We start from the raw sequence: 26881 nt of genomic DNA, 5'->3' as shown, positions 1-26881 counted from the left end.
TTTTTTTTCTGGCTTTTAAGCTCAATGAAGAAAGCCCAAAATAGCACAGGAAGTTTTGTGTGGTGACTATATATATGAACTAAATCTAGTTGGGGTGAAAGGGATTAAATTATTGATAAGATCATTGTTGCTCCCAAAGCATTCCATTAGTCATACCAGGACTTCTTAAATATTTTGAGAATTTGGCCTTAATTTTCCTATAAGTGCATATTAAATAGAGGAAAATATATTTTGCTTTAATATCCTTACACGTACAACCCACTAAGAGTCTAATATATTGTGCTTAGTTACTCAGTCGTGTCCAACTCTTTGTGATCCCACGGACTATAGTCTGCCAGATTCCTCTGTCCATGGAATTTTTCAGGTGAGAATACTGGAGCGGGTTGCCATTTCCTACGCCAGGAAATCTTCCCACCCAGGGATCGAAGCTGTGTCTCCTGCATTGGCAGGCAGATTCTTTACCGTTGCATCACCTGGGAAGTGGCTTGGTCAAAATGTTCCTTTGGATTTTTGATAACATTGTACAGAAAAACCGAAGAAATTTTTTGGCCAACCTGATAAACATGCTAGGCATCTACTAATTAATTCTTTCCTTCTGTGTTTCCGGGTTTCCCCCACTTGCTGAATTATTTTTATGCTGCCACTAACAAGATCAACGCCTGTATTTCCAATTTAGCCACGTCTTTGCTTCTAGGTAGCGTGACAGGTGGCATTACAGTGAGTTTAACAAAGATCTTGGTGAACATGTAAAACACTGAGCAAAATGTTCTCCTACAAAGAAGAACTCGCTGGCTCTGTGTGTGAGTGTGTCTGTCAGTGTCTCTCTCATACACACGCATACACCGAATATGGTCCTTGCCCTGGAATTATTTACCAGTGTACTTGGCAAGGTGAAACCTAAAAAATAAAGCAGTGTGAAACATTTATGAAGTGGCACATCAGAGCTTCCACATTAAATAGAGAAGCGCTGAAGACTCGTGTGCTGTGGTCTTGAAGGCGTGTTTTATTCACTGTCGATTGCTGGGTGTCTGAGCCCCCCGCCCGACCACACTGCGGTGGCGGCTGCCCACATGTGTCCTAGCAGAGTGGGTTCCAAAGCTAGGCTAGTGCAACCCGGAACGGCAGGCACGTTGCAAGACAGGAGGTTTGGGCAGTAACTGAGCATTTTGTCACAAAAATAGTAAAACTATATATTATTTCTCAGAAGTAGGCTCCTTTGTCTTCTCTGCATTATCCGTGATGAAACCGAAGATGTGATTGTCCCTGAGAAAAGGAGAGGAATTTGAACTTTAAGTTAGGAGGGGAAAGATGGCGTTGCATTTTTGTGGCGTGTGTTCACCTTTATTAGTTCACTTTACTTTTTTTGACAAATGATGTTTTTTGTAATATGATGCATCACCTTTTTGTCAAAAGGCATTTTACTTTCAGTAGGAGATGACAGGAAAAACACACAGAAAAAAAAATGTCCCTCCACATAAGGCCTCACAGAAGCAGTGTCTCTGGGGAAACTGCAGCAGGAGTTACCATGGGCGTATTCAAACAAGGGGAGCATGGAAGTCAGCTCCAGGCGGGAAGGGGGCAGCTCAGGGCCTAGGATTGCGTTGTTGGTGAGTTTCATGCTGGCATCCAGATTTGAAACCAGGAGCAATCACTTAAATGTCAGAATATGTAATTTTCAAAGTGCCAAAATTTACCTATCCATCAAACCAAGATAATTCTCAAGTTTATTTATTTACTTCTATTTTCCAGTTGTATTGAGATATAATTGACAAATAGAGTTGTAGGTATGTAGCGCACATCATTGTATTTGGTGTAGGTGCATGTTGTGAAAGGGAGTTAACATAGCCATCACCTCACGTGTTTATTATTTTTACTTTTGGTGAGAACATTTAAGTTCTTTCTCCCTCAGCAAATTTCAATTACACAACACCCTGTTACCAGCTGTGGTCACCATGTTATACGTTAGGTCCTCATCAGTTTTCTTTTCTTCACTGATGGATTTTTCTTCAGTTGCGTCAGTTGGATAACTGAATGGCCATGTTCTAAGTGATTGTAATCACTTAATTTTGCCGATACAGTTATCAGTTTAAAGGTCCTTTTAACAGGTCCACCATATGGTTTAACCCAGGTGCTTTTTGCTTTGCCCATTCTTTGCCCATTGGTTCCACCAACACTCTTGGAAAAGCAATTAATTGTTTTTAATTAAGAAGAGCAATCTGTGTAGTTTAGGGATATTTTGGTACTTCTTAAAATAGTAAATATTATCATTTGTAATTTAAAAGAATTAGAAGTGTGTGTAGAAATAATGTTTTATTCTAAGCCACATAAATACAGGCATACTAGACAAAATACACAGACGCATTTTGTGTTAGCAACCTTTCATATTAGCAGTGGGATATGAATTAAAAGGTAGATAAAAATTGTAAGCAATTCTGTAACATTTTTTAAGTGCTGATGTCACTTAGGCATTAAATTTCCTTCCTGAAAAATTGAGTAACATAATTTAAGATGTAGTTGAAAATATAATTTTTCTGTTGATTAATTTGGTGATATGAATAAAGGAATTCAAGTATTTGATGATATGGCTCTTAATAAACTGATATGTCTGTGTTATTATACACTGTTCTGTCACAGCTTTTTGATTCCTCCTTAAATGTAGTACTCCCTGAAAAAAGTAGTATCTGATTTTTTTTTTTTTGGCCCCACTTTAACCTCACAGATGGTTATATTTGGTTTTGAATTTTGCAAAGAGGTAATGTCTCTGAACTAATCTTTAAAGAATGGCCCCTATTCTGTGCTATTTCTTGGTACTAGAAATTTAGAATTTTTGAGTCTTTGTTGTGTGATAGAATCACATAGATCTCTAGCTTAAGTTCCTAGAGAAAAGCTTGAGTAAAGGAATTATAGCCATGTATATAAAATTAGAAGTAAATGGATAAAAATATATCAAGTGAATTGTTTTAATTTTCTTATAAGAATTAGATATCAATGGCTTAGCATTTACTCAAAGTCTGAAGTGTTACTATTTATGATGTATAATTACAGACAAACCTTGTTTACTACTCTTGTTAGCTTCTTGGATCTGCTCTGTAGCATCCGTGTCCATTTTCCTGGCCATAGAAGTGACTGTGTTTTGAAATAAGACCCCTAGAAAGGTAACCTCCTTGATAAGTTATTCTGAAGTTAAAAATCAAGTATCATTATATGTTTCATTTGAGATAACTGTCTACGCTTGACAAAAAACATGTCTTTTTTCACATTTAATTTTAAAATGAATATTTTTACATAGGAGTGACATGTCAGAATGCAGTTTTCTGTTTGACTACAGTAATTCATCATATGACCATTTGCAAAAGTCTAGTTAACAAGAAAGGTCAGTAGTGATACAAAATTTTGGAACATCATTATTTAATTCATAACCTCACAAATGAGGTGTCTATCAGACCACATTCATTTTTCTCCTTGCCTTTTTGAGGTCTATGATTTCTAATGCACACGAAAGGTTTCTACCCTTTTCAAGTATTGTACTTGTGTTGTATACCTATAGGAACAGAGTTTAATGAGTATGACCTCATTATAGAATTACAGAATGCATTTGAAAGCCTAAAACTTGGACTCTATTATAATTTTATATATAATATTTGCTCGGTGTGATCAGTTAAAAATTATGATTTTTTTCACAGCTACAGGAGAAGATGATTCCTCTTTATATTGCTCTCAACAGTACTGTCTCCTGAATTCGGCTTTTGTTTCCTGCAGACGGTGGGTGCGGCTGCTGTTCGGCCGAGAGTTCCCGCTGCAGGACCTCCTGGTGGTCTGGGACGCCCTGTTCGCAGACGGCCTCACCCTGACTTTGGTTGACTACGTCTTCGTGGCCATGTTGCTCTACATCCGAGATGCTTGTAAGTGCTAATGGCCGTGCCAGCGTGCAGTTTGGCGGTCCTGAGTTTGTAAACTGTGTCTCTTAAATGTACTTTATCTTTTAGTTTGAATTACCATGCCTACATTTTTATCATAGGCAGTATATTGGAAGTTTCAGAGGAACATACTAAATATATTTTTGTGAGTTAACATGTATGTATCGGATGAGGGTAATTTTATCCTGAGAGAATTGAAATATTCTTCAGAACCATTTTTGTAAAGACTTTCCTCCTGCTTTGATCTCGTCATTACACACATTTGTGAAGCATGCATAGAAAAAGCCAGTGTTTCAGATATGTTTAGAGCTCCACCTTCTGACAGGTAGGGAATATTCAAGAATATTTATCAGAAGATAGGAGCTGTTTTTGTAGTATCAACAACTTGCCAATAAAAAATAAATACTGCATTTAAAGATACTCTAATTTCTTAGTTAAATTTTGACCAGACGTATTTCTCAATGGAGTGCCCAGTGGCAGATGTATTCCTGTCTCATATGATCTACCTTTGGGTGCTTGCCTAGCTGGAAAGCCTGGGCCTGCCCCTTTGGAATAGTCTGATAATCCTCAGCTTGAAGAGAAAAGCAGAGCATGTTTTAAATTTCAGAATACCTCAAATTGTTTTCCTTTTCAAAAGGAAGAATTCACAAAACCAGATTTGTAAGCCAAAATGTAATTAGGGATGTTTACACAAAGCGATGATGAAGTAGGAAATAAAAAACTACTGTAAGAGTGGGACTTTGTCAGAAGAGCATAAAACTATTTGGAGCCATTCATAATCTTGACTGTTAAATTACTGTGTGGTTCTCTATTTATTCATTAGATTTCAGTTGTGCCAGATGCTGTTGTTATCCCTCTGGTAAAACTAATAATATTCTTTAAATTCTAGATTATACTTTTAAAATTCCTCCCAAATTACTTGAATGAATAAATGACGGGAACACCACATTTTATCCACAACTCGTCATTTTATTCTGTGCCTTGAAGGTCAGATAGTTTGGGTTTTGACATACAAAGTAGAAAATTCTTTCTTTCTGAGTAAGAACATGGAAATCATAAGAGGAAATAACCTAGGAAGTAGAGGAGAATGTTTGGATAGATTTTAGGATATTTAATGCTAATCTCCCACTGAAAAATACTATGATTTTTATAAAGTATAAGTAATGAAAAACAAGGAAATCAGTCCTGAATATTTATTGGAAGGACTTGATGCTGAAGCTGAAACTCCAGTACTTTGGCCACCTGATGCAAAGAACTGACTCATTGGAAAAGACCCTGATGCTGGGAAAGATTGAAGGCAGGAGGAGAAGGGGATGACAGAGGATGAGATGCTTGGATGGCATCACCGACTGAATGGACATGAGTTTGAGAAAGCTCCAGGAGTTGGTGATGGACAGGGAGGCCTGGCGTGCTATAGTCCATGGGGTCACAAAGAGTCAGACATGAATGACTGAGTGACTGAACGGACTACATGAAAAACAAAAGGAATGAGAAGCCTCCTTTATTTAAAAAATTACTTTTGGATAATATTTTCAAAAAATTTTTCAAGCCAGACAACTATTGAAATCTATTCTGATTTTCTGTAGTCTTAACTAAATATTTACTCTTTTGTTAACTATTGTAAATCACAACCATATTTTTAATCACCATGTTTCCTATCCTAAGATCTGCTTTTAAGAATTAATTTCAGAAAACTTGGCGATTTGGGACAGCGGAAGCCTTTGTCCATTTTTAAGACCTTATAGAACACGTAGACACAAGTGAAAGAAACATAGAGGTAATGAAGCTGTTTATTTTATAAAGTCCCAGTTAGGTTTAAATCCGTAACAATGGGCGAGACTTCCTAAAAATAGGATGACTGTTTGTGAAGTATTGAAGGGGCACTGCCCCGTCCTTAGGAAGTTCACGAACTAGTAGGAAACATTAATTAGTAGGCCTAGTAATGGTGGGAACTAGTAGGACAAAGTCTAGGAGACCATGGCTAGTTGAAGACCGATGTTTCTGGCCCTGCGGTGGAGGAGGCAGGAGAGTTCAGGAGAGGCGCCAGACTCCCCTCTGGGCAGGCGTGTGACCCGAAAAAATGCTGTAGACGCAGGTGAGTGAGATGAGGGGTCTGCAGCGTGAGTATTTAAGAGGCTCCAGGAAAGGAAGAGCTTGTGTTGTAACGCCTCGAAGCTGTTTCATAGCGTCAGGGGGGTACCGGGTCAGTAGTGCAGGGGCACAGTCAGGTAAGGCTGGGAAAGTGCACCTGTGGACGGGGGCACAGTCACTGGAGACCTGTGCCAAAGCAGGTTCCCTGGACTGGGGGAGCGGAAGCTGATCATGGTAGGTTGGTGAGTAACTGGGCAGCTCAGAACTGCAGCAGCCTCTTCTGCATTCCTTTTGTCTCATGCATACATTCCATTTTCAACTAAAAGTAGCTAAATGGAAAAGAGTGTGCAGATAGCACGTGCAGAGTCATCTTTAAAAAAAGTCCACAGGGAAGGGAAGAAGGTAGTCGCAGTTAGAGGTCAGTGGAGGGCAAGGAAGGTTTGATGGAGAAGGCAATGGCACCCCACTCCAGTACTCTTGCCTGGAAAACCCCATGGATGGAGGAGCCTGGAAGGCTGAAGTCCATAGGGTCGCTGAGGGTCAGACACAACTGAGCGAGACTTCACTTTCGCTTTCTGTAGAGGGAGGGCGTCCCAGCTCCCAGAGGTGTGGAGAGCTGGCAGAGAGGGTGCTTCTCAAGCCAGTCGAGCTTTTCCTTCAGAGATCAGTGCTAGTACTTCAGTCCTGCTCCGTGGAGAGGATTCATGGTCTTGAAGGTCTCATTGTTTATCGCTGGTTCTGAGCACCGCCTCCTCCACTCCCAGTCTGTCTTGGGGCCCTCCGTGTCCCAGCTTACAGAACTGGACCCAGTGCATAGTAGTCCTCCTGACACATATTTTTGGGGAAATAACGGAAGAAGCAAGGGCCCAGAGGCAGTGGCGTGGTGGCAGGAGTCTGTGGAAGGAGGCGCTGGAGACAGGGGCTGGCAGGGTCACTCAGCGCCTGATAAAGGACGAAACCCGCTGTCTGTGTGAGCAGGGGGGGGCGGCGCTGGGACCGGGAGGTGTGGGGGCAGCTGCCCAGGAACTCGCGCCAGCCCCCGGAGCTGTCAGGGAGCCTGTGGGGACACCCTGGGCGCTGGCACCCGCGACGCGTGAGGGGCAGGATCCGCAGAGGCGAACAGTGATCCGGGCCTCGCGCTAGGTGCGCGCCGGCTGCAGGGAGGCAGGGGGGTGGGGGTGCCGGGTGCGCTGTCAGGGAGCGGGTCAGCAGGAGGAGGGAGGGAGGGAGGCGGGCGGGAAAGACCCTCAGAGCCCCGGAGGGCTGCCTGCGGCTGGAACCCTCAGAGCTAAACCCACCAGAGGGCGGACCGCGCAGCCGTGGGGGGCTGCCGGGGCGTCCAGAGCTGAAGCACCGCAGGGGGTGGGCAGACAGGAGGGCATGGAGCAGGTCGGGCTGGGACCCGCGGGCAGTCTGTGAAGGGCAGGAAGTCACGGGTCGGAGGGTTGGGAGGGAGCTGCGAGTCTGGTTTGGGCCTCCAGGGACCCTTGGTAGGGAACCACGGTAGGCAGCGGTGTGGACGCAGCGCGGTGCGCCTGGCGAGCTGTCAGATCAGTGCCGAAGAGCGCCGCTCCCCTATCCAACGCCCCAGCCAGCCAGCCAGGATTTATTGAGTGCCTTCTGTTTGCCGGCCGTGTGGTGTATCCGTGACAGTGGGGAGGGGGCAAGCTGGAAGTGGAGACGTGGCGTGACCTCCGGAGGACGGGGGTCTCTCCGAGACTGGGGGAAGCAGTGGCTTGGAGCCCCGCACCCTGGCCGTCCTCCGGAGGTTGCGGGAGCGGCGTGGCCGGGAGGGTGAGGCGCAAAGGGAGAGGCCTCGGGAGACGGGAGCTGGAGGGGCCAGCGTGGGGCAGGGGGCGGTGCTGAGGGGAGGCCCTGCCTCCCGGGAGGGTCCGAACGGGGGAGGAGGAGTCACGACCACCAAGCCCTCAGAGGGAACGCAGGCTGCGGGCTTCCTTCCCTCCGGTGGGCTCTAACTCGTGACGCCTCGCCCAGGGCGCGCGGCGTGCGGTCGCACCTCTGCACCCGGCCATTCCCAAGCTCGCTCACCAGAGCCTTGGGAGGCAGCAGCACCGCGCGAGGCTCTGGGCGTCTCACGGGTCTTCGGCAGCTGTAGGCGCTGCGTTTGTAGCTCGGTGTTGCTCTCCGAGAAACTAAAAGACCTTCAGTGACCGGGCTGCCTCCTCGAGGCCCGCACCTCCTGGGGTCAGGGGGGCTGGGGAGTGCCTGTGACCACCTGATGCTGTGCAGAAAATCAGTTAGGCGGGTGCTTCTCTGAGTCAAAGGTGTCTAGCCTTCCTCATCTTCTTGAAGGAACATGTCACACACACACCCAGACACACAGACACACACACACACAGACAGACAGACACACACACACACAGAGACACACACACACACATACAGACACACACACACACACACGTGAAGATGCACTGACTAGCCCCAGTCCTGACTCTACAGGCTCAGGTAATGCGGCCTGTTAGGGACTGAGTGTTACCCCGCAGAGCTGTGCTGGCAGCCTAACCCCTAGCAGTCCAGAGGGTGACCTTGCTTGGAGACGGATGGTTGCAGATGGGATGGGTTAAGATGTGGTCCCACTGGAGTGGGCAGGACTGACGCAGGAGGTAAGGTGATGGTCTGGACACAGAGCTGCACCGAGAAGAGACAGTGTGAACATGCCCAGGAGAATGACGCCTGTGAAGGCAGGGCAGAGTGAAGGGATGCATGCCAAGGCGAGGCAAGGGCTTCCAGCTGCTTCCAGAGGCTGCAAGAGAGGCCCAGCAGAGTGTCCCGGGAGCCCTCAGGAGGAGTGCACCCTCCAACACGGGAGGCTGCAGGAGGCAGGGAGGGTCCTCTCCGTGGGTATGAGAGGGGCCAGGGCCCTGCCCACCTTGATTTGGACTTCCCGACTCCAGCAGTGCATTTCTATCGTTCGGTACCGCCCAGTACTTAGTTAAGCGGCCCTAGCAAGTTCATCCGGTGCCCTTGACAGTCAAGGGGTTGAAAACAGTCACACTCGGTCTGCGGGGTTAGATCTCAGCGCCCTTGCTTAATGCTCTTGCTACTCATTTCACATCAACATCTCATATTTAATTTTTAACAAAAGTATTCTTTTAAGTTTCTTTATTCACCTTGAACAAAGCTTTCATTCTCTTTGAAAGTTAGAGAAGTATAATACAACCACTTAACAAATTCTAGATAAATCTTAGAACCAACATGTTCTTTTTGAGGCCTCAGAGATGGAGCCCAGCCTCTGTGTTTAGGTAGGCTGGTCCTCACATCACCATTTCCTTATCGCAGACCCTACCCTGATGTTATTAAGTAAAAGTAAAATTTCACATTGAAAAAAAAAAGCAATATGAATATCACCTGCAGAGATTTTAAAATTTAACCTTTGAAATGATGTCAGATGGCTGTCCTTCAAACAAAACTTGTAGAATTATTATAGATAGATTGTTTCCAAATATTTAAATCATTTTTACTTTCTTATGTGCTATAAAAAGTGCCTTGTGGATTGTTGGCTGAATTATGTGGATTAAGATTACATGCAGATGTAAAGGTGAGGAATAAGGAAATGTAATCATGAATCATTACTCCTGTAATAGTTTAAAACAGCCCTCCTCTCATCACTGGAGAGGGAAATGGCAGCCCACTCCAGTCTTCTTGCCTGGAGAACCCCGTGGACAGGGGAGCCTGGTGAGCTGCTGTCCGTGGGGTCGCACAGTCTGACACGACTGAAGCGACTTAGCATGTGTGCCTGCATTGGAGAAGGAAATGGCAGCCCACTCCAGTGTTCCTGCCTGGAGAATCCCAGGGACGGGGGAGCCTGGAGGGCTGCGTCTGTGGGGTCGCACAGAGTCGGACACGACTGAAGCGACTCAGCAGCAGCAGCTCTCATCACACTTTTTTTTTTTTTTTTTAGTTTTTACTGACTGAGTTCATACTGTAAGTCACTCATGTGGTCCTCTCCTTCTCCTGGCCTCACCTCCCTAGATCTTGCTTCTGTTTTCACACCTGGGACAAAGAAGCCTTTCCATCAACCCTCCTGGACCATCCCGGCCCCCTCTGACCTCCCGCTTTTGCGGTCCTGTGAGGTTTCAATCAGGGCCGCTCAATAGCACTTCCACTGTCCTTCTGTTCCTTCCTGTGCGCATGCCTGGGCCACTCGGGAGAGACGGCATTCACGGCGCGGGGAAACCCCGTCTTCGCAGCAGCTCCTCGGAACCAAGGCCGATGTTAAACGGTTCTTGCCTGCCCCTTGAGGCCTCTGCCTCTGCCTCCGCTCAGTCAGTGCCGTCGGTGGCCGCCACGGGAGGGCGCTCTCGAGTCCTGGGTGGGGGCGTGGATCCCTGTGCCGCCATTGCTAAGAGGACACGTGCCGGGAGCTCTTTCCAGCTTGGCCTTTTTAAAGGAAGCTTGTCTACTTTTAAATTAAATTCTAAAATTTTCTGCATCTTTTATTTATTTAAATTTTATTTTATTTTTACTATTGTCAAAGGAAAACATTTTCTTTAATTTATAAAGTAACATACCTTTTATTTGTCCTGTAAATGGTATTAATAGCTGAAACACTATAATCAAATCCATTTAGCAGTAAACTTCCTAACCAGAAAGTATCTCACACGTGTTTATTGTCTCTTTTAATTAACTCTCTGCCTGAACACTTTGTAAATGGAAAAGTTTCCTCTTGGCACTGGAGTCCACTCCCTGCCTCGTTTTCAGCCAGCACTGTAATTTTTCTGTAGCCGTCTCAGTCATTTCTTGGCCCAGCCTGGAGTGACAGTTATGTCCTCTTGCGGTTTAAAACATTGCTTCTTTTTATTTCATTTTAGGTCTCCCCTTCCTCCTCAGCCAGTATCTGTCTATCTGCCAGTCTGTCCATCTGTCTACCCTAGAATTTCTGTTTCTCTGTTTCCTCCTTAAAAGCATGTTCAACATTATACTGATGTCAAAATGCACTTTATTTCAACCACAGATTGAATATATTTTGTCTTTTCTGGAAAAGCTTGCAAAGCTTTTCATTGGAAGCCTTTGGGAACTAGAAGTAAAGACTCTCCCAAATCACAGTGTTGCGCCTCAGAGTTTGTACCAAAGCACAAATTGGGGTCTTACTTTTGAAGGAATGTTGAAGCAGCTCCTGACAGCCAGCTCTCTTCCTGCTCAGACAGTAAATATCGACCATCTCAGATGTAGATATCAGTGTACCCTTTGGATTATAAATGTATCATTTGTATTACTTTATGTTTTATAATAGTTTTTAAATCTTCTGTATTTCATTAACATAGGTTGATATACCAGAATAACATATTGTCTTGTTTTTTGTTTACGTTTTTTAATAAAAGACTTTATTTTTTAGAGACTTTTTCGGCCTGCTGCAAAATTGAGTGGAAAGTACAGAGAGCGTCCCATACACACTCACCCTCCCACCCACAGACCCCACTGTGGGGCCCGCATCCCTCACCAGAGCGCACATCACAAATGCCCAAATGCCGGTCTTGACCCTTCGGCCCCTCTCGGGCTGGACTCTCAGTGGGTGTGGCCGCCACTGTAGCAGGACACAGAGTACGTCCCTGCCCGGAAGGCCCTCCCTGCTCCACAGGTTCAGCCCCGCCTCCCTTCTAAGCCAGGACCCCACTGGGGAGGCGGAGAGGCCAGGGCTGGAAGAGTGCTGGGCGCTCAGTCCCTGGGGGAAAGGGTCCCCGTGGTTTCCTGCCCCACGCCCAGCAGGAGGTCCTGGCAGAGGCATCTGCAGAGGCCCACTGCCCAGCGCCTCCGCTGCGGAGACCCAGCGGAAGTGCGCCGAAGGCCAACACCAGAGCGTTGGCCTGGGACCGCGACCGCAGCGCCTCGGGGAGTCCAGGTCACCGGCTCGGCCCCGGGCTGCTGTGGGGCGCCTCTCGGGGAGGGCACTTCACCGGCTCGGCCCCAGGCCGCTGTGCGGAGCCTCTCGGGGAGCCCAGTGTACTGCCTCGGCCCCAGGCCACTGTGGGGAGGGCAGTTTGCCCCAGGAGGCCTGTCAGCGGAAGCCTTTGCTTTTAGGCCTCTTCAGAGAAAAAGAACCAGTAGAATATATATATATAGAGAGAGAGAGAGAGACAGAGAGAAGAGGAGACTCCTTACAGGAGTCTATGGACACAGTTATAGAGGCCTGGAAGCCCCACAATCTGCCGCCTGCGAGCTGGGGACCAGGAAAGCCAGTGGCATAATTCAGCCCAATCTGAAGGCCTGAGAAGCAGGCGGCTGGTGGTGTAAGTGCCAGGATTCCAAGGCCTGAGATCCCGGAGCTCCAGTATCGGGGGCAGGAGAGAAGGAGCCCACCTTCTTTGCTTGTCGTTCCATCAGGCTTCCTGCACACAGGATGATGCCCCCTCCCTGGTGACGGTGGATCTTTTCACTCGGTCCGCTGAGTCCAGGCTTGTCTCTCCCACGCACTCAAGGGCACACCCGGAAATAACGTTTTACCTGCTGTCTGGGCATGCTTTAGGCCGGTCAAGTTGGAAACACAAAATTAACTGTCCTGCCCTTCTCTTTGCCTGGAAAACACATGGCTGTCTTCCAGAATGGCTGTACCACTTTGCATCCCCACCAGCAAGGCAGGAAAGTCTTGTTCTGTGTCGACCCTAGCATCGACGGTGCCAGTGTTTTGGATATGGGGCATTCTCCTGTGTCACATTGTCTTTTTAATGTCTATTTTTTGCCTCAAAATAATCTATACAGCTCTAGGAATAGAGATATGAAAGGAGAATTAATTTCCTAGTCAAATTCTATTCCATGTTCAAAATTAATAGTTGATACCCCATTCTGGCCTTCTATGAAACGAATACCTTCCACGTACTTACTGCTGTTCCACGGTTTTCTCTTGCCCTAGAAAGCAATGTAACGATAGATTCAGGGACTCTAGGGCACCTTTTACGGGCAAAGCCAGCAGAATTGCATGCATCGCTGCACTCTTACCCAGAACTGCTCAAGCTTCCATGTGCCTGTGTTGCTACCAAAGGAGAAGGTACACAGTCCTGCAGGGTGACGGGGGCCGTGCTCGCTGGCGCAGAGGGAGAGGGAGATGGTGATCTCTGCCTCCCAGCTGCTCAGTTCCCCATTTCTCCATGCAGGTGCCCCCCCACCTAGATTCTTCTTTTCCTTCAGTGCGCTTGCCCAGGTGCTCAGTAGAAGTGTCATTAAAATGACAAGGATATCAGACGTGAGATGTTCTATTAAGATCCTGCATTTGCCTTCTTTGCTCCTGAGACCCTATTGAAATAGCATAAACCCATAGGATGCAGAGAATTAGGAAGAAAATTATGGCGGTTTTGGAAGCAGGGAAACAGATGGGTGAGTGATAACTGACTTAGCATGTCCAGGAAAGTGAAATTCAAAATTGATCATGGAGAAAGCCAGGAAATAACCCGTAAAATTTCCAAAAGTGTGGAAATTGGCAGTGCTAGGTACTTCTGGAAGTTGGTAGGAGGAGGCAGAGAGTTAAGACTGAAAAATGAGAACTGGTTGAAAGTCTAAGAGGCAGACATGCGGATCTCCAGCCTTCAGGATCTGCCCTCTGTGGACAGTGTAGTGAAGGGGGTCTGAGCCAGGGCCCCGGGGAACTTCAGTGACCTTGAACCGCTGGCCTTCTTTCTCAGGACATTGAAGCCAGTTTGTCTCCCTCTAGGAAGAGTTTGGGAGAATGTTCTCTGAAGGAATCTAGTTAGCACAAGAGAAGAGGCTCAGGGATGGCCAGAGTGACCTTGGTCAACCCTCAGCATTCACAGACCCACCCACCCATGCGCACACAGCTGGCTTCAAGACACCTTTATACTCGCCCACTCCGACAGCGGAACAGGGAGCCCCAAACACCACGCCTTTGAGGAGAGCATCAAAATGAAAGCAGAGATCTAAAAAACACAGCCAGGAAAAGACCAGTTTGGAGGCCACAGAGCCTTTGTGGCGAGGAGAACACTTCTCAGAGACCTAGGAAATACATAATTCAAAGGAAAATTAATTAGAAATTAAAATATAAAAATAGGTGTCTGGAATATAAAAGTGGAAAAGTGTCTCAGAAAGAAGCACATGAAACAGAAAATAAAGAAAATTAAGAGGACCAGGCCAAGAGATCCAACATCTAGCTAAGGCGATTTCTTAAAAAAAAAAAAAGATGGAATAACAAACTCAAAATGAAGAGTAGAAGGGAGAAAGTCATCAAAGATGCAAAGAGAACTTTCTAGTTGAACAAAAAGAACATGAGTTTCTAGATTGAAAGGGCCCATTACATATGAAAACAGATGCAAACCATCAGTTTACAGAGCAAGATGTTGGGGAGGAGAAGAGAACACAGATCTCAGAAGGGATTAGGAATTGAAATGGTTTCAGGTTTTCCAGCTGGAAACCGAGGAACTCTAAAGCAGTGGTACCAATATCCTGAGGGAAGAATATTCCCAACCTAGAGAATTCTATCTAACCAGACTGTTAACTAAAGTCCAAATCTTTCAAACAGAGGTTTTAAAAAATTCATCTTGGGAGCATAGAGCTTTTGGAGGGATGTGCTCCAGCAAACTGAGGGCGTGAAGCAAGAAAGACGTGGCTCAGGGCTCTGGGGAGCAGGAACACCACACAAGCAAGAGGCGAAGGGTGTCCTCAGAGAGGCGGACCCGGGGCCTCGCGAGCAATCTCCTCAGGAGAGAAGCCACACTGTCAGAACAGGAGAGGTGTATATGACTGTGGCAGCATTGAGTTCATCTTAAGTGTGTACATGACTGTATATAGTCAGTCACAAGTGACGTCCGACCGCTGGGAGCAGTGAGCCCTAGCAAAGCGAAGGGCCAAGCCCCCTGTGAAGGGCACGCCCGTGCAGCTTCAGCTGCTTGTTGCCACGTGGGAATGCTAGACCAGGGTTACCAGCTCCTAAGATTTTTATGAAACCCACATTTTCCTGAGGAGCATTCTCATTTTTAAATACCAGGAACTGATCAAAAAAATTTTAAATACTGCAAGTTAAACAGTTCTCCAGCTGGGTTTAGCTCCAAGCTGCCAGACTGCAGCCTCTTTCATTCTAGAAGTTTCTGTTGTTTCCATCACAGTGAGTTTGTGAAGACAGAAGCCTCCAAATTTTCCAACTTGTTGACTAGCACAACCAACAGACTCCCTAGAGTATGATGACTGTCCGCCCCAGACATGGCGGCTACCTGATTCTGTGTCCACGAGGATGGAGAGGCCTCACATACATTCTGCTAACCAGCGTTTATCCAGCAGCCAGGGCTTCCCTGGTGGCTCAGACGGTAAAGAATCCGCCTGTGGTGCTGGAGACCAGGGTTCGATCCCTGGGTCTGGCAGATGCTCTGGAGAAGGGCATGGCAACCCACTCCAGTATCACGGACAGAGGAGCCTGGCTGCAGTCCATGGGATCACAAAGTGTCGGACATGACTGACTCTGTTCAGTTCAGTCACTCAGTCGTGTCCAACTCTTTGCGACCCCATGGACTGCAGCATGCCAGGCTTCCCTGTCCATCACCAACTCCCGGAATTTACTCAAACTCATGTCCATCAAGTTGGTGATGCCATCCAACCATCTCCTCCTCTGTTGTCCCCTTCTCCTCCCGACTTCAATCTTTCCCAGCATCAGGGTCTTTTCCAATGAGTCAGTTCTTTGCATCAGGTGGCCAAAGTATTGGGGTTTCAGCTTCAGCATCAGTCCTTCCAATGAACACTCAGGACTGATCTCCTTCAGAATGGACTGGTTGGATTTCCTCAAGGGACTCTCAAGAGTCTTCTCCAGCACCACAGTTCAAAAGCATCAATTCTTCAGCGCTCAGCTTTCTTTATAGTCCAACTCTTACATCCATACATGGCCACTGGAAAAACCGTAGCCTTGACTAGACAGACTGAATGATTAAGCACACAAATATGTACATAACAAAGCAAATGTAAAGGCAGGCAGTTATAAACTACAGGAAAGAAAAGCGGCTCTAGAAGAAAGAAGGGTAATTACGATATAATATAAAAATGAAAACAAAAAATTGTTCTAACCAAAAACTTTGATATAACTTCATGAGGGTGAGATGAGTAATGTGGGTATGGGTGGAGGATTGAGTTTCAGGGCTGGGGTGTAGTTGCACATGGCAAGTTGCCAGGCACATTATTTGTGCTTATGACTTTAAAAAATTTAGAAATAGTAGTTCTTAGCCCATCTTGTTACCTTGGGAAGGTATATCTAAATATGAAATGAAATAATTTGAATATCTTTCACTTCAAAATTTTTCAGTTATAGGTACAGTTAACTTCGACTTATATGTAAGTTAAAGGTCCCCATTACTTTTTTGTTTGTTACTATGGAGAAGCTATTTAAACCAGCTCCCATAGAACCATTCCAGAATAGTTGTAGGCCATTTAAAGGTAGAGGCAGCCAACTCAGTTCTGCTTCAGGTGAAAAGTAAAAGTGAAAGTTGCTCAGTTGTGTCTGACTTTTTGAGACCCCATGGACTGACTATACAGTCCATGGAATTCTCCACACCAGGATGCTGGAGTGGGTAGCCTTTCCCTTCTCTAGGGGATCTTCCCAAGCCAAGGTTCAAACCCAGGTCTCTCGCATTGCAGGCAGATTCTTTACCTGCTGAGCCACAAGGCAAGCCCAAGAATACTGAAGCGGGTAGCCTATCTCTTTTCCAAGGGATCTTCTCAACCCAGGAATTGAACCGGGGTCTCCTGCATTGCAGGCGAATTCTTTACCAGCTGAGCCACCAGGGTGAAGGAAGTCCTGTTTGTTTAGCAACAGACAAGCCAGGTGGGGAAGCACACGACTCACATCCCTGCCATTCTGTTGGAAGCCCTGCAGGTAGGGTAAGCACTGTCTATACGTGAGAGGGATACAGGTTTAGTGAGGCTAGGCTGCTTGCCTGGATTCACACACAGTAAATGACCAGCCACCATTCTGATGCAGCTCTAATCTAGACCATCCAATTTCAGATTCCACAGGTTTTCCTAGGTACCACTCACTGTTGTCTTAGCGCTCCGTAAGGAAGCTCTTCAGGGTGTGGCTTCGGGCCTTTTTTCTTAAAGCATGTGCATCCTTGTGTGCGTGTGCAAACATTTAGAGACGCATTAGCACCTGTCCTTCTGAAACTGTTTCAAAAACCTGCAGAAGAGGGAATGCTCCCAAGCTCACTCTCTGAGACCACCCTCACCTTGACACCAGAACCAGAGGAAGATCCCACCAGAAAACTACAAGCCAGTATCACTGATGAACACAGAGGCAAGAGTGTGCAACAGAGCCCTGGCAAACCAATCTAACAGAGCGTTAGAAGGACCGTGCCCCATGATCAAAAGGGACTTATCCCAGGGATACAAGGGTTTTCCAGTATCTGAAGATCAGTCCATGCAGTCCATACCACATTCGTGAACTGAAGAATAAAAAGCGTGTGATCCTCCTGGTAAAGCGCGTACGTCCTTGGTTGCAGTCGCAGGTACATAGCAAAGCTTGATCTTTTTCATTCTTTGGCTTGTGTCGTTGTCCTGTTCTGGCTGAATTAACACTGGAGAAGGAACAGTGTGGTGGATGCATTTTTCAGGTTAAGAAAAAGTTTACTATAAAGATCAAAACTAAGTTTTCATCCTATCAGATTTCTACTATTCATCCTAAAAGCTTGCATTTTTCTCTGTTACATATGCTAAATTGGCCTCAGTTATTCAACACTTCTGGCACATAATTACAAACGAAAAATGCTCTGGAAATACAAGTTTTCATTAGTAAATTGGAGGTGTCATTATCTGAAAGCAGGGGGCAAGAGGGAGGGGAAACTTACCTCTGCTCATTTGGGTTTTACTCTGGGATTCTTTTAACCAAAGTTAACAGAGAGACAAGAAAGTTGATTACCGCATATAGCTCACATGTATACGGGAGATACCCAGGGGATAATGAGCGACCCTCAAAGAGATGGCTTTGGATTTCAGGATTAAATACCAACTTAATAGAGACAGGAAAGGGGAGTGTAGCCCTCTTAAGGGAGAGTAAATGAATTTTAGGACAGATGAATGGACCCTGAGAAGAATAAATGGCAGGTATCTTTGTGACAAAGTTTGTCTGGAGGGACTTGTGACAGCTGAGTTCCTTTTCAAGCATTTATGGGAGTTAGCGGTAAGAGGAGTTCAGAGAAAGCTTCTCCCTGCACTTGCTGATTCCAAGTGCCTCCAGCTCAAAATAATCAATGTACCAGAGTGTCCTACTGTGGGGTGGCATGTCCTGAACTACCTACAGCCATACTTCAGGGTAGCGTGTTCTGCCACCTTTCAGAGTTCAGACTTACTCTCCACCATGTCTCTAGTGCTGCTGCCCAGCCCAGGAGTTAGTAACTGCTGAGGAAGCGTTGGTTACATTCAGTGATGGATGGATGGGTGGGTGGATGGATGGGAGACATGGGAGGAAGAGGCTTAATGCCCTCATTTGTTATGCAAGAAGAATGTTAGTACGTTATTTAGCACTCTTATTTTATAAAATGCATTTGTATTTGTAAAACATAGTATATAACTTCTCATAGTTTCAAAAGTTTTCTCAAGTTGTAGTAACATAGGACTGTTGCCCTGGTTCCTCCAAACAAGTGCCTGTGTCAAGATGCTTTACAGACTGGGTTATGCTGATCTTCCAAGCTATTTACACTTACTGTGGGCTTCCCTGGTAGCTCAGCTGGTAAAGAATCTGCCTGCAATGCAGGAGACCCCAGTTTGATTCCTGGGTTGGGAAGATCCCATGGAAAAAGGCTAGGCCACCCACTCCAGTATTCTTGGGCTTCCGTGGTGGCTCAGACGGTAAAGAATCTGCCTGCAATGCGGGAGACCTGGGTTCGATCCCTGGGTTGGAAAGATCCCCTAGAGAAGGGAAAAGGCTACCCACTCTAGTGTTTTTGCGTGGAGAATCCCGTGAAGAGAGGAGCCTGGTGGGCTGCAGACCACAGGGTCGCAAAGAGTTGGACGTGACTGAGCGACTAAGCACAGCACCGCACACAAGAGTACTAATGTTAGGTGACTCTTCTGTTTTCAGTGATTATTTGTATCTGTTGTGTCATTTGATTTTCAAAACAACGGCCTTTCAAAATAAAACCCTGACTCTTCCACTAGACTTTTGAATCACAAATCTTGGTTCAGCACCAAATCACCATGTGATCCAGACAGGTGATTTAACCTCTCCAAGGATCAGTTCCCTCATCTGTAGACAGAGATAATAACTGTACCCTTGTCATCAGACTGCCGTGGGAATCACATGCAGGTGAGGTTTTCGGGATAGAAACTAATGAATAAGGCGTCAGCAGGCCCCTCTTGCCTTAGAGGTGGCGGCAGTCACAGCTCCCCGTGTTAGGCATCGGCCCTGCTGTGCTTTCACTTTCTTCAAGGGGAGGACGGTGTTTTGTTCCTCCCTGCTTCCCCTCCCAACATGAGGCCAGTCATGGATGAGGCACTCAACAGATGGCTGTTGGAATGAGTGAGGTAGGCAGGTCAATTTCTTTTAAATCAGAAAGTTGTTCTCTAAATGACTAAACTTGAGCTCAGAGAGGTTGCTCCCAGCAAGTTTGGAGCAGCTGCTATAAATCAGTCATTTAGATTATGTCATTTACTCTCCAGGCAGTGTTACCAGAGGTCCCAGGAGGAGAGCCCCCTCTTTGAATCCTGAGCCCAGAACCATTTCCATTAAACTCTCCTGCCTGTCTCACAAAATACACAAGAATTCTTCTAGGGTCAGTGACTAATATATAATCATTACAGCATTTGGGAAAATAACTTTATATGAGTTATAAAACGAATCGATTATCCAAGTTTTATTTGTTTGATCACAAAAAAAAACTATACGTGAAAATGTTATACTATTCTAAATATCCTAGGTTTTTGAATTCTACAGTAAAAAAGACAACAGGTAACAGTATGAATATGATAAAATCAACAACTAAGGAAAGAAGAGTCTGAACAGATACAGAAAGGGTAGGATAAGTGAGTACTTTACAAATGAAAGCAGATGTATGAAATTACAAGCTGTCAGATCAGCAGTGGAGATGAAGATGATAAAGCGGTTCCTCCCATAGATTATAATCACTCATTTTGCCCAGTCCTGTCTCCTTTCTCCGTAATGCTCATGGAGCGGGGGAGGGGTGGGAAGCTGTCTCAAGGAATGATGTTTCCCACTGAAGAAGGAAAAAAGGGAGTCTAGGAAACAAGGCTATTTCTGATCATAAAACATTGTTCTGTGACTTGTATTGTTTCTGGTGAATTACAGTTGTTTTCCTGTGGAATATTTTTCAACTAACCATTCTGATTAATAAAAAGGATTCAGTTGCAACCACAGGAAGTTGCAGCTGTAAAGTTTGTTCACAGTCCTGCTGCAGAGGCTGTCAGCCTGGCTCCCGAAATCAGCGTCACGGACGGGCGCAGCGGTGACAGCAGGGGCAGATGGGCGGCCAAGGAATGGAGCGGTTCACACAGACCGGCCGGAAAAGGCTGCTTGATACTGCGGCCATAGTTAGGCTGGTTTGCGGAAAAAGCCTGAATGTCCGTCTAAGGAACAGAGGCTTCTCCATGATGATTTTGACACTTTTCCTCCAAGAAAATGCTGCATAGATATCTTTGCTAAATCCCTCGTTACCTTTAGAAAAATAAATAATATGAAGAAATTATATTCTCTTTAATTTTGAACTGTGTAATATTTATATATACAGAAAAGAAATGGAACATATATAAGTTGTGAAGTATAATAATCATGGTAAATAATATTTTATGGGAATTTTAAACTGGTCCTTTCCCATTCATAAGATTTTTGCTCCTATTTCCAAGCAGCGAAGTAGAGACATTTAAATACAGCCATATAAATGGCAGTAAGCGTGCACGCTCCTCATTTATGTGGCAGACGCACACACACATCTCGGCTCCTTCGGTCCAGCGCCGCCCTGAGGCTGGGGCCCGTGCGCTGGATTGTGTGTGCGGCCCAGTGTGCGGCTTCGGAGGCCATCCGGCAAGGATCCCTTCTCCCAGCTTCCCTTTATCCAGACCAGCTGAGTTACTGATTTACCTTCTTTGAACCTAAGTTGTTATTTTGTTTCTGTTACTGGCCCAGATACTTGAAACAGGATTGCCTCTCAATTACTTTTTCCCTTCTATTTAGTGATCTCCAGTAACTACCAGACCTGTCTTGGCCTTCTGATGCATTACCCACTCATCGGGGACGTTCACTCACTGATTCTTAAGGCTCTGTTCCTTCGTGACCCGAAGGTAAGCTTCCCAAGTGGGACGTGCACAGTGTTAAGTGGGATGAAAAATTGGCGTCTTCTCATGACTCCAAGGATTCGTAATGTCAAATATGCCTAATGGCAGATGAATCACCTGCTGAAAGAATTTGCCTAAGAGTCGTAGGCCAAAACTCCCAGGCCTGATGGGCTAGCAGCTCAGCGGGCAAACAGAGGACACTGGCTGAGAGGTGGGAGTGTGCTCTGTTGTCACTCAGAAGGGCCTCCTGCCCGCCTGCTCCCTTGGGAGCCCAGGGCGTGGCTGAGCACCCGCATCTGCTGGGAGCCGTACTTGGTGACCATCAGCTTCCCACACGAGGCCCAAAACTGACCCAGGTAGAGCCTTGAGGACCGTATGAAGACCAAGACATTAGAGCTCTAAAAAAACACCCATTTTCTAAGAGTTTATAATGTAATGAAATACTAAGTTATTTCATATTATGAATGTATCTTTATTTTGTGGGTTGAGTAACCTAATAAAGGAAAGATCTAAAGAGTATTTAATACTGACTTCTCTATTTGAACTTAAGTCACCAAAATTTTCTTCATACTCCAGAGAAAAAGTGGGTTCTTTTACAACTAATGTTATATTTCTTGAAAATAAGAACATTAAGTGATCTAAAAAAAAAAAAAAACTGTGAATCCTTGATGCTTCAGAGCCAAACAGAAATACTGGATGGAGCCTGAGAGAGGAAGTGTGGGACAGGAGACCGCGGGTGCCGGGCAGCCGGTGGTAACCCTGCCCTTGGCTCTCTGGCAGGGCCTCCTGCAGTCATGCTGGCCGCAGTGCAACCGTCTCTGAGTCAGTCTGTGTGCGGGTCCACTGCCAGGGCTCTGTCTGATCGATGTGGACCTCCAAGTCCAACGTGATCCTGATTCTGAGAGATTTCTGTCCTTGCCTCAGTTGTTGACTTTAACCTTTGAGCGTATCTTATATTTATTTTTTGCTTGGTTTTAAATTTTTGTGTTTTTTTGTGCCTGTATCCATTTTCTCAGAAATGCACAATTTTTATATCGTTTCTCCTGCACAGAATTTCATTATGTATCAGAAACATAATCCATCATTTCTCTGATACATAAGGTAGCTTATCTTTTTTCTGGTAAGGTTTAGGATTCAGACTATGAAAAACATAAAGTCCCATATTTCTTATGTGTATTTAGGCTGTAGAAGTATATATTTTTACTATGAAATAGCCAAGATTACTGGCATATCTACAAAGGGAGTAAAAAATGAAGTTGCTAGTCAGTGAGGTATCTGAGTTTTGATCTACAGACTTTTGGTAAATTCTGTCTGCTCAGCACTGGTAATTATTAGAGTCATACAGAATGGGACAAAAATTGCTAAAATAGCCATTTGAATTATCCATTTGTGTGATTTGTTTGGTTTAATTGAAAGGAGAAATGAATCTGTTATGTAAACCATCCATCTTGTTAAGTTTTTTCCTGGCTAAATATGGTTGTCCTTCCTATAAACCATTCACACTTACAGTTGCAGAATTCTGATACTAAATTCATCAATGTTATTAGCAGAATCTGTGATTTTAGAATGCTTTTGATCTCAAGAAGGTCGTAGAGGGACTTCCTCTTGTGGTCCAGTGGATAAGACTGCGGTCCAATGCAGGGTGTTCGGGTTCAGTCCCTACTTAGGGAACTAGATCCGCAGCTAGGGCCCAGAGCAGCCAAACAAATAAGTAAATATTTAAAAAAGAGGAAGGTAGTGTGTGTGTGTGTGTGTGTGTGTGTGTGTGTGTGTGTGTGTGTGTGTGTGTGCATGTATATACACACATATATAGAGAGAGGGAGAGAGAATAATGAAACCAGTTCTACAAGCATTAAATTCTTCTGTAAGGTTTAAGAGGGAAAAAAATAGCATAAAAAGATATCTGAAAAACAGTATTCCTCACTTTCACATTCAAGGTCTTACCCAGTAAAAACAATCAAGGTAAGTGTCCAAAATTTAGGACCTTGATCTGGTATTTCTGAGACATGAGAAGCTGGGCAGAAGGCAGGAGTCATGTTGAAAAAGCTTTTGAGAGCAAGGTCATGGCGTGGTGACATCTGTAAGGGAAAATAAAGACAGCCGCAGCATTTTAAGGGGGTTCAGATGGCCAGCTCAGCGAGGCGGGAGTTTAGCTAAGTGTATGTAATGCTGACCCGCTGCCTTTATCAGTACGTGTCAAATGATAACTAACGTCACTCGGCACTAGTGCTGATCGGAGGTCTGTCGTAGTGCGGGGCCCTGGGTCTAGCCAGGAGCCTGAGCTAGGAATCCGGACACTGGTTCAAGTCTTGACTCTCCTACCAAACATCCTGTTATCTGGTGAGATCCACGCGTCCTGAGTCTCCATCTTCTCTTGTGTTGACTTACTTTGCCTCTGATAACCCACCTAAGCAGAGCAGCCTTTGACTATAAAGAACTGGCTTCTAATGATATAATAAGATTGAAGACACAAGTGGAAAAAAAAAAGTTTACATATATATTCTAAAACTCCCCAAGCAGATATGTAATTCATGTCAATTATGAACTCATAGAGGAGGCCATGGACACTTTAGTTCAGTTCAGTTGTGTCTGACTCCTTGTGACCCCATGAATTGCAGCACGCCAGGCCTCCCTGTCAGAGAAGGCAACGGCACCCCACTCCAGTACTCTTGCCTGGAAAATCCCATGGACAGAGGAGCCTCGTGGGCTGCCGTCTATGGGGTCGCACAGAGTCGGACACAACTGGAGCGACTTAACAGCAGCAGGCTTCCCTGTCCATCACCAACTCCCAGAGTTTACCCAAACTAACGTGCATCAAGTCTGTGATGTCATCTCATCCTCTGTCGTCCCCTTCTCCTCTTGCCCCCAATCCCTCCCAGCATCAGAGTCTTTACCAGTGAGTCAACTCTTCGCATGAGGTGGCCAAAGTATTGGAGTTTCAGCTTCAGCATCAGTCCTTCCAGTGAACACCCAGGACTGATCTCCTGGGAGGGAATAAAGAGAGGAGGAAAAGTTGTTGCTAGTACCCCACCCCATCCTCTGAAAATCCAGACATCAGAGTGCTTTAAATGTTTCCTGTGTATTAGCAGCAATGAAACACTGAAATCAGAGTGAGTATATCCACACAGGCAGATCTCTGTAAACTAGTGGAAAGAAGAGGTTTGAAGCGCGGGAGTTTGCTCCCAATGTCCCAGCTTCACGAGGCAGTTGTGCTTAGCGCTGCTGACAGACACAGTAAGACAGGAATAAACACGCAGCTCCGGGCCTCCCTGGGTCCTCGTCAGCCTTCAGAGGAGCGCTTCGTCCCCCCACTAGCCCTCAGGCCCAGTGGAGGCTGCTCAGTTGAGGACAGACTGTAGTAGGGCTCGAGACACTGGGCTGTTACTTGTTTTCCATCAGATGTAGGCTTTGCTGGGAAACTACGTCTCGTCCTAGCAGACTGAGATGATGGGCCTGGAAACTGTGACCGCAGGCTCATACTCCTCCATGTCTCCAAGCCCTTTGCCGTGCTTGGTTGGGTCCTCACTGCAAGCTCCGAGTTGGGCAGAGTGGGTTCTGTCTCCTCTTGCTTTTTCAGTGCAGAGGGATTAAGGAATGTGGCTTTCCCTGGGCCAAGCTGCCTGCAAGCATGCAAACCAGCCAGCTAGAGCGGTTCCAGGCCCTGCTTCTGCTCAACCCCCCCTGAGAGTCCGAGCATCCGCTCTCCCTTCTGCAGGAAGCCGCTCCAGGCTCAGAGAAGCAGATGTTTTCCCTTTGAGTGCCCTTAGCACCTTAGTTCAGCAATTTGCTTAATCGCTGAATCATAGGTTAGCGATTTGCTTGTATCTTTTATCAGTTCTCTCTCCTCATGACCCTCTCATTTGATAGCTTTAGCCTTGGTCCTGCAGTGTTGCTCTTAAGAAAACAGTGGTACATTGAATGCTGACTCTAATCTGGGTGGATCTCACTCACCTCACCTGTTTTTACCTCCATTCACCATATCCATGTTCCACAGAAGCCATGGTCAGTGGTCTATTTGTCAGCTGCCGTCTTTATCAAGACGGTGAAGAGACCCTAGAGTTTGAAGTTAAAGGGCATCTAGCTCTTTAGTTTGCTATCAGACAGAATTATTTGAAAACCTGTTACTCCCCTCAAATAGCATGGAACAAAGCAGACACAACATAGAATCCAGTCAGTATACTTCACTTAGACTGTGAGAATCCCAGAACTGCAAAGAACCAAGAGAGTCTGACGCACCTCCTCCTCCTGTGCGAGCAAACTAAGGATGAGAGTGCAGCTGAGGGTGTGCGCAAGGCCGCGCCGCTTGTCAGCAGCAGATCGAGGGGCAGAACCCAGGTCTTTCAGCCTCCTTCCCGCCTGAGCGATGTACCTTGTATTAGTTTTAAAAATGGTAGAGTCTTAGTTACTGATACTTCTCGTATAGATTCTTTTATTTAGTTACTGATACTTCTCGTATAGATTCTTTTATTTAGTTACTGATACTTCTCGTATAGATTCTTTTATTTATAGTAGTAGGTATTTATCTGCACCTGTAGTAAGTGAAATGGACGTGTTTGTAAGTGACCCAGGAACTGCTTGCGGTGTTGCTCAGTGTGTGAAGAGACTGGGCGTCAGTGTCCGCAGCGCCCGCTCCTCTGTTCACCGGACGGTGTGGTTCCTGCACTTGCTCTTCAGACTGCACTCTGGATGCTCGGCTTCCTGCCTTCTGCTATGTTAGAATCACGGAGCAGATTTCCAAAAACAATCCACTAAATGAAGTAGGGGGATGGAAGGAGGGCAGTCTGAGAAATATGAAGGGATTAAAAACCATTGTTCTAACTAGTTGTTCAAATTCCAAAAAAAATTTAAAAACCCAATTAGAAACAAAAGTCATAGAGAATGTGAACATATTGTGTTCCTTAAATAACCAGATGTTCTTTCCTTCCTGAAGGCAGTAAGGGCTCGGAATAAAAGGTTTAAAACTATTGTTTTAAGTTAACTGTGAATTTTGCAAATCTGCTTTTACCCTTCAGCAAATAAAATTCTAATATGGAAACATAAGCAAAGCAAGTTTCATTTTGCGGTCCTCTCTTATTTGTGTTGCATGTTGAGTGCTAACCTTATCACAAAGACTCATTACAAATGAAATGCAGTACGTTGATTGACACTGTAGATTGTTCAGTAAGAATTTGACAGCCACCGATGGAAGACTAGAATATTGTCCAAAAATTATTTCCGGTAAGTTTGCAAGCATCTCTTTTAGCAGTGACTGTTACTGTTTATGGGAGAAAATTGCTAGAAATAAGATAACTTAATTCTATAGTCATTCTTGTACACAAAAACATCCTATAACATACGATGTTTTTGTGCTTGGCCAGTTCTGATTTGGCTTTTGTTTGGATTTATGTTAGACTTTGCTTTTTTAATTATAAAATCCAAATACTCAGATTTTATGCCAGTAACAGATTTTTATTTTTTTAATTCCAAAAGCCTCACTGTACATGCAATTTTTTTTTCCTGTCAAATGTCACTTTACTGAAATGTCATATATCAGAATTGAAATGATAAGTGGATTCAAGTCTGGTGACGATGATAGAAGATGCTTCACTCTGGCAAAGCCAGTATAATGTCTTCTTCTCTGAACGGGGAAGAACCAAAAACCACAC

At 45.4% G+C, this 26881-nt stretch overlaps 1 protein-coding gene across 2 annotated transcripts in view; it reads left to right on the top strand.

Moving 5' to 3' along the window:
- Positions 1-26881, top strand: part of TBC1D5 (TBC1 domain family member 5) — a 589263-nt gene that overhangs the window by 426421 nt on the left and 135961 nt on the right. For both annotated transcript variants that reach the window (XM_068981508.1, XM_068981501.1), the window contains exons 15-16: positions 3760-3902; positions 21136-21242. In XM_068981508.1, coding sequence (XP_068837609.1) covers positions 3760-3902; positions 21136-21242 — 250 coding nt within the window. The remainder of the gene's footprint in view (positions 1-3759; positions 3903-21135; positions 21243-26881) is intronic.

The sequence above is a fragment of the Capricornis sumatraensis genome, chromosome 1, assembly GCF_032405125.1.
Source record: "Capricornis sumatraensis isolate serow.1 chromosome 1, serow.2, whole genome shotgun sequence".
Lineage (NCBI taxonomy): Eukaryota > Metazoa > Chordata > Mammalia > Artiodactyla > Bovidae > Capricornis > Capricornis sumatraensis.
Note: the sequence above shows the minus strand (reverse complement) of the source record. Positions and strands in the feature narration are given on the sequence as shown.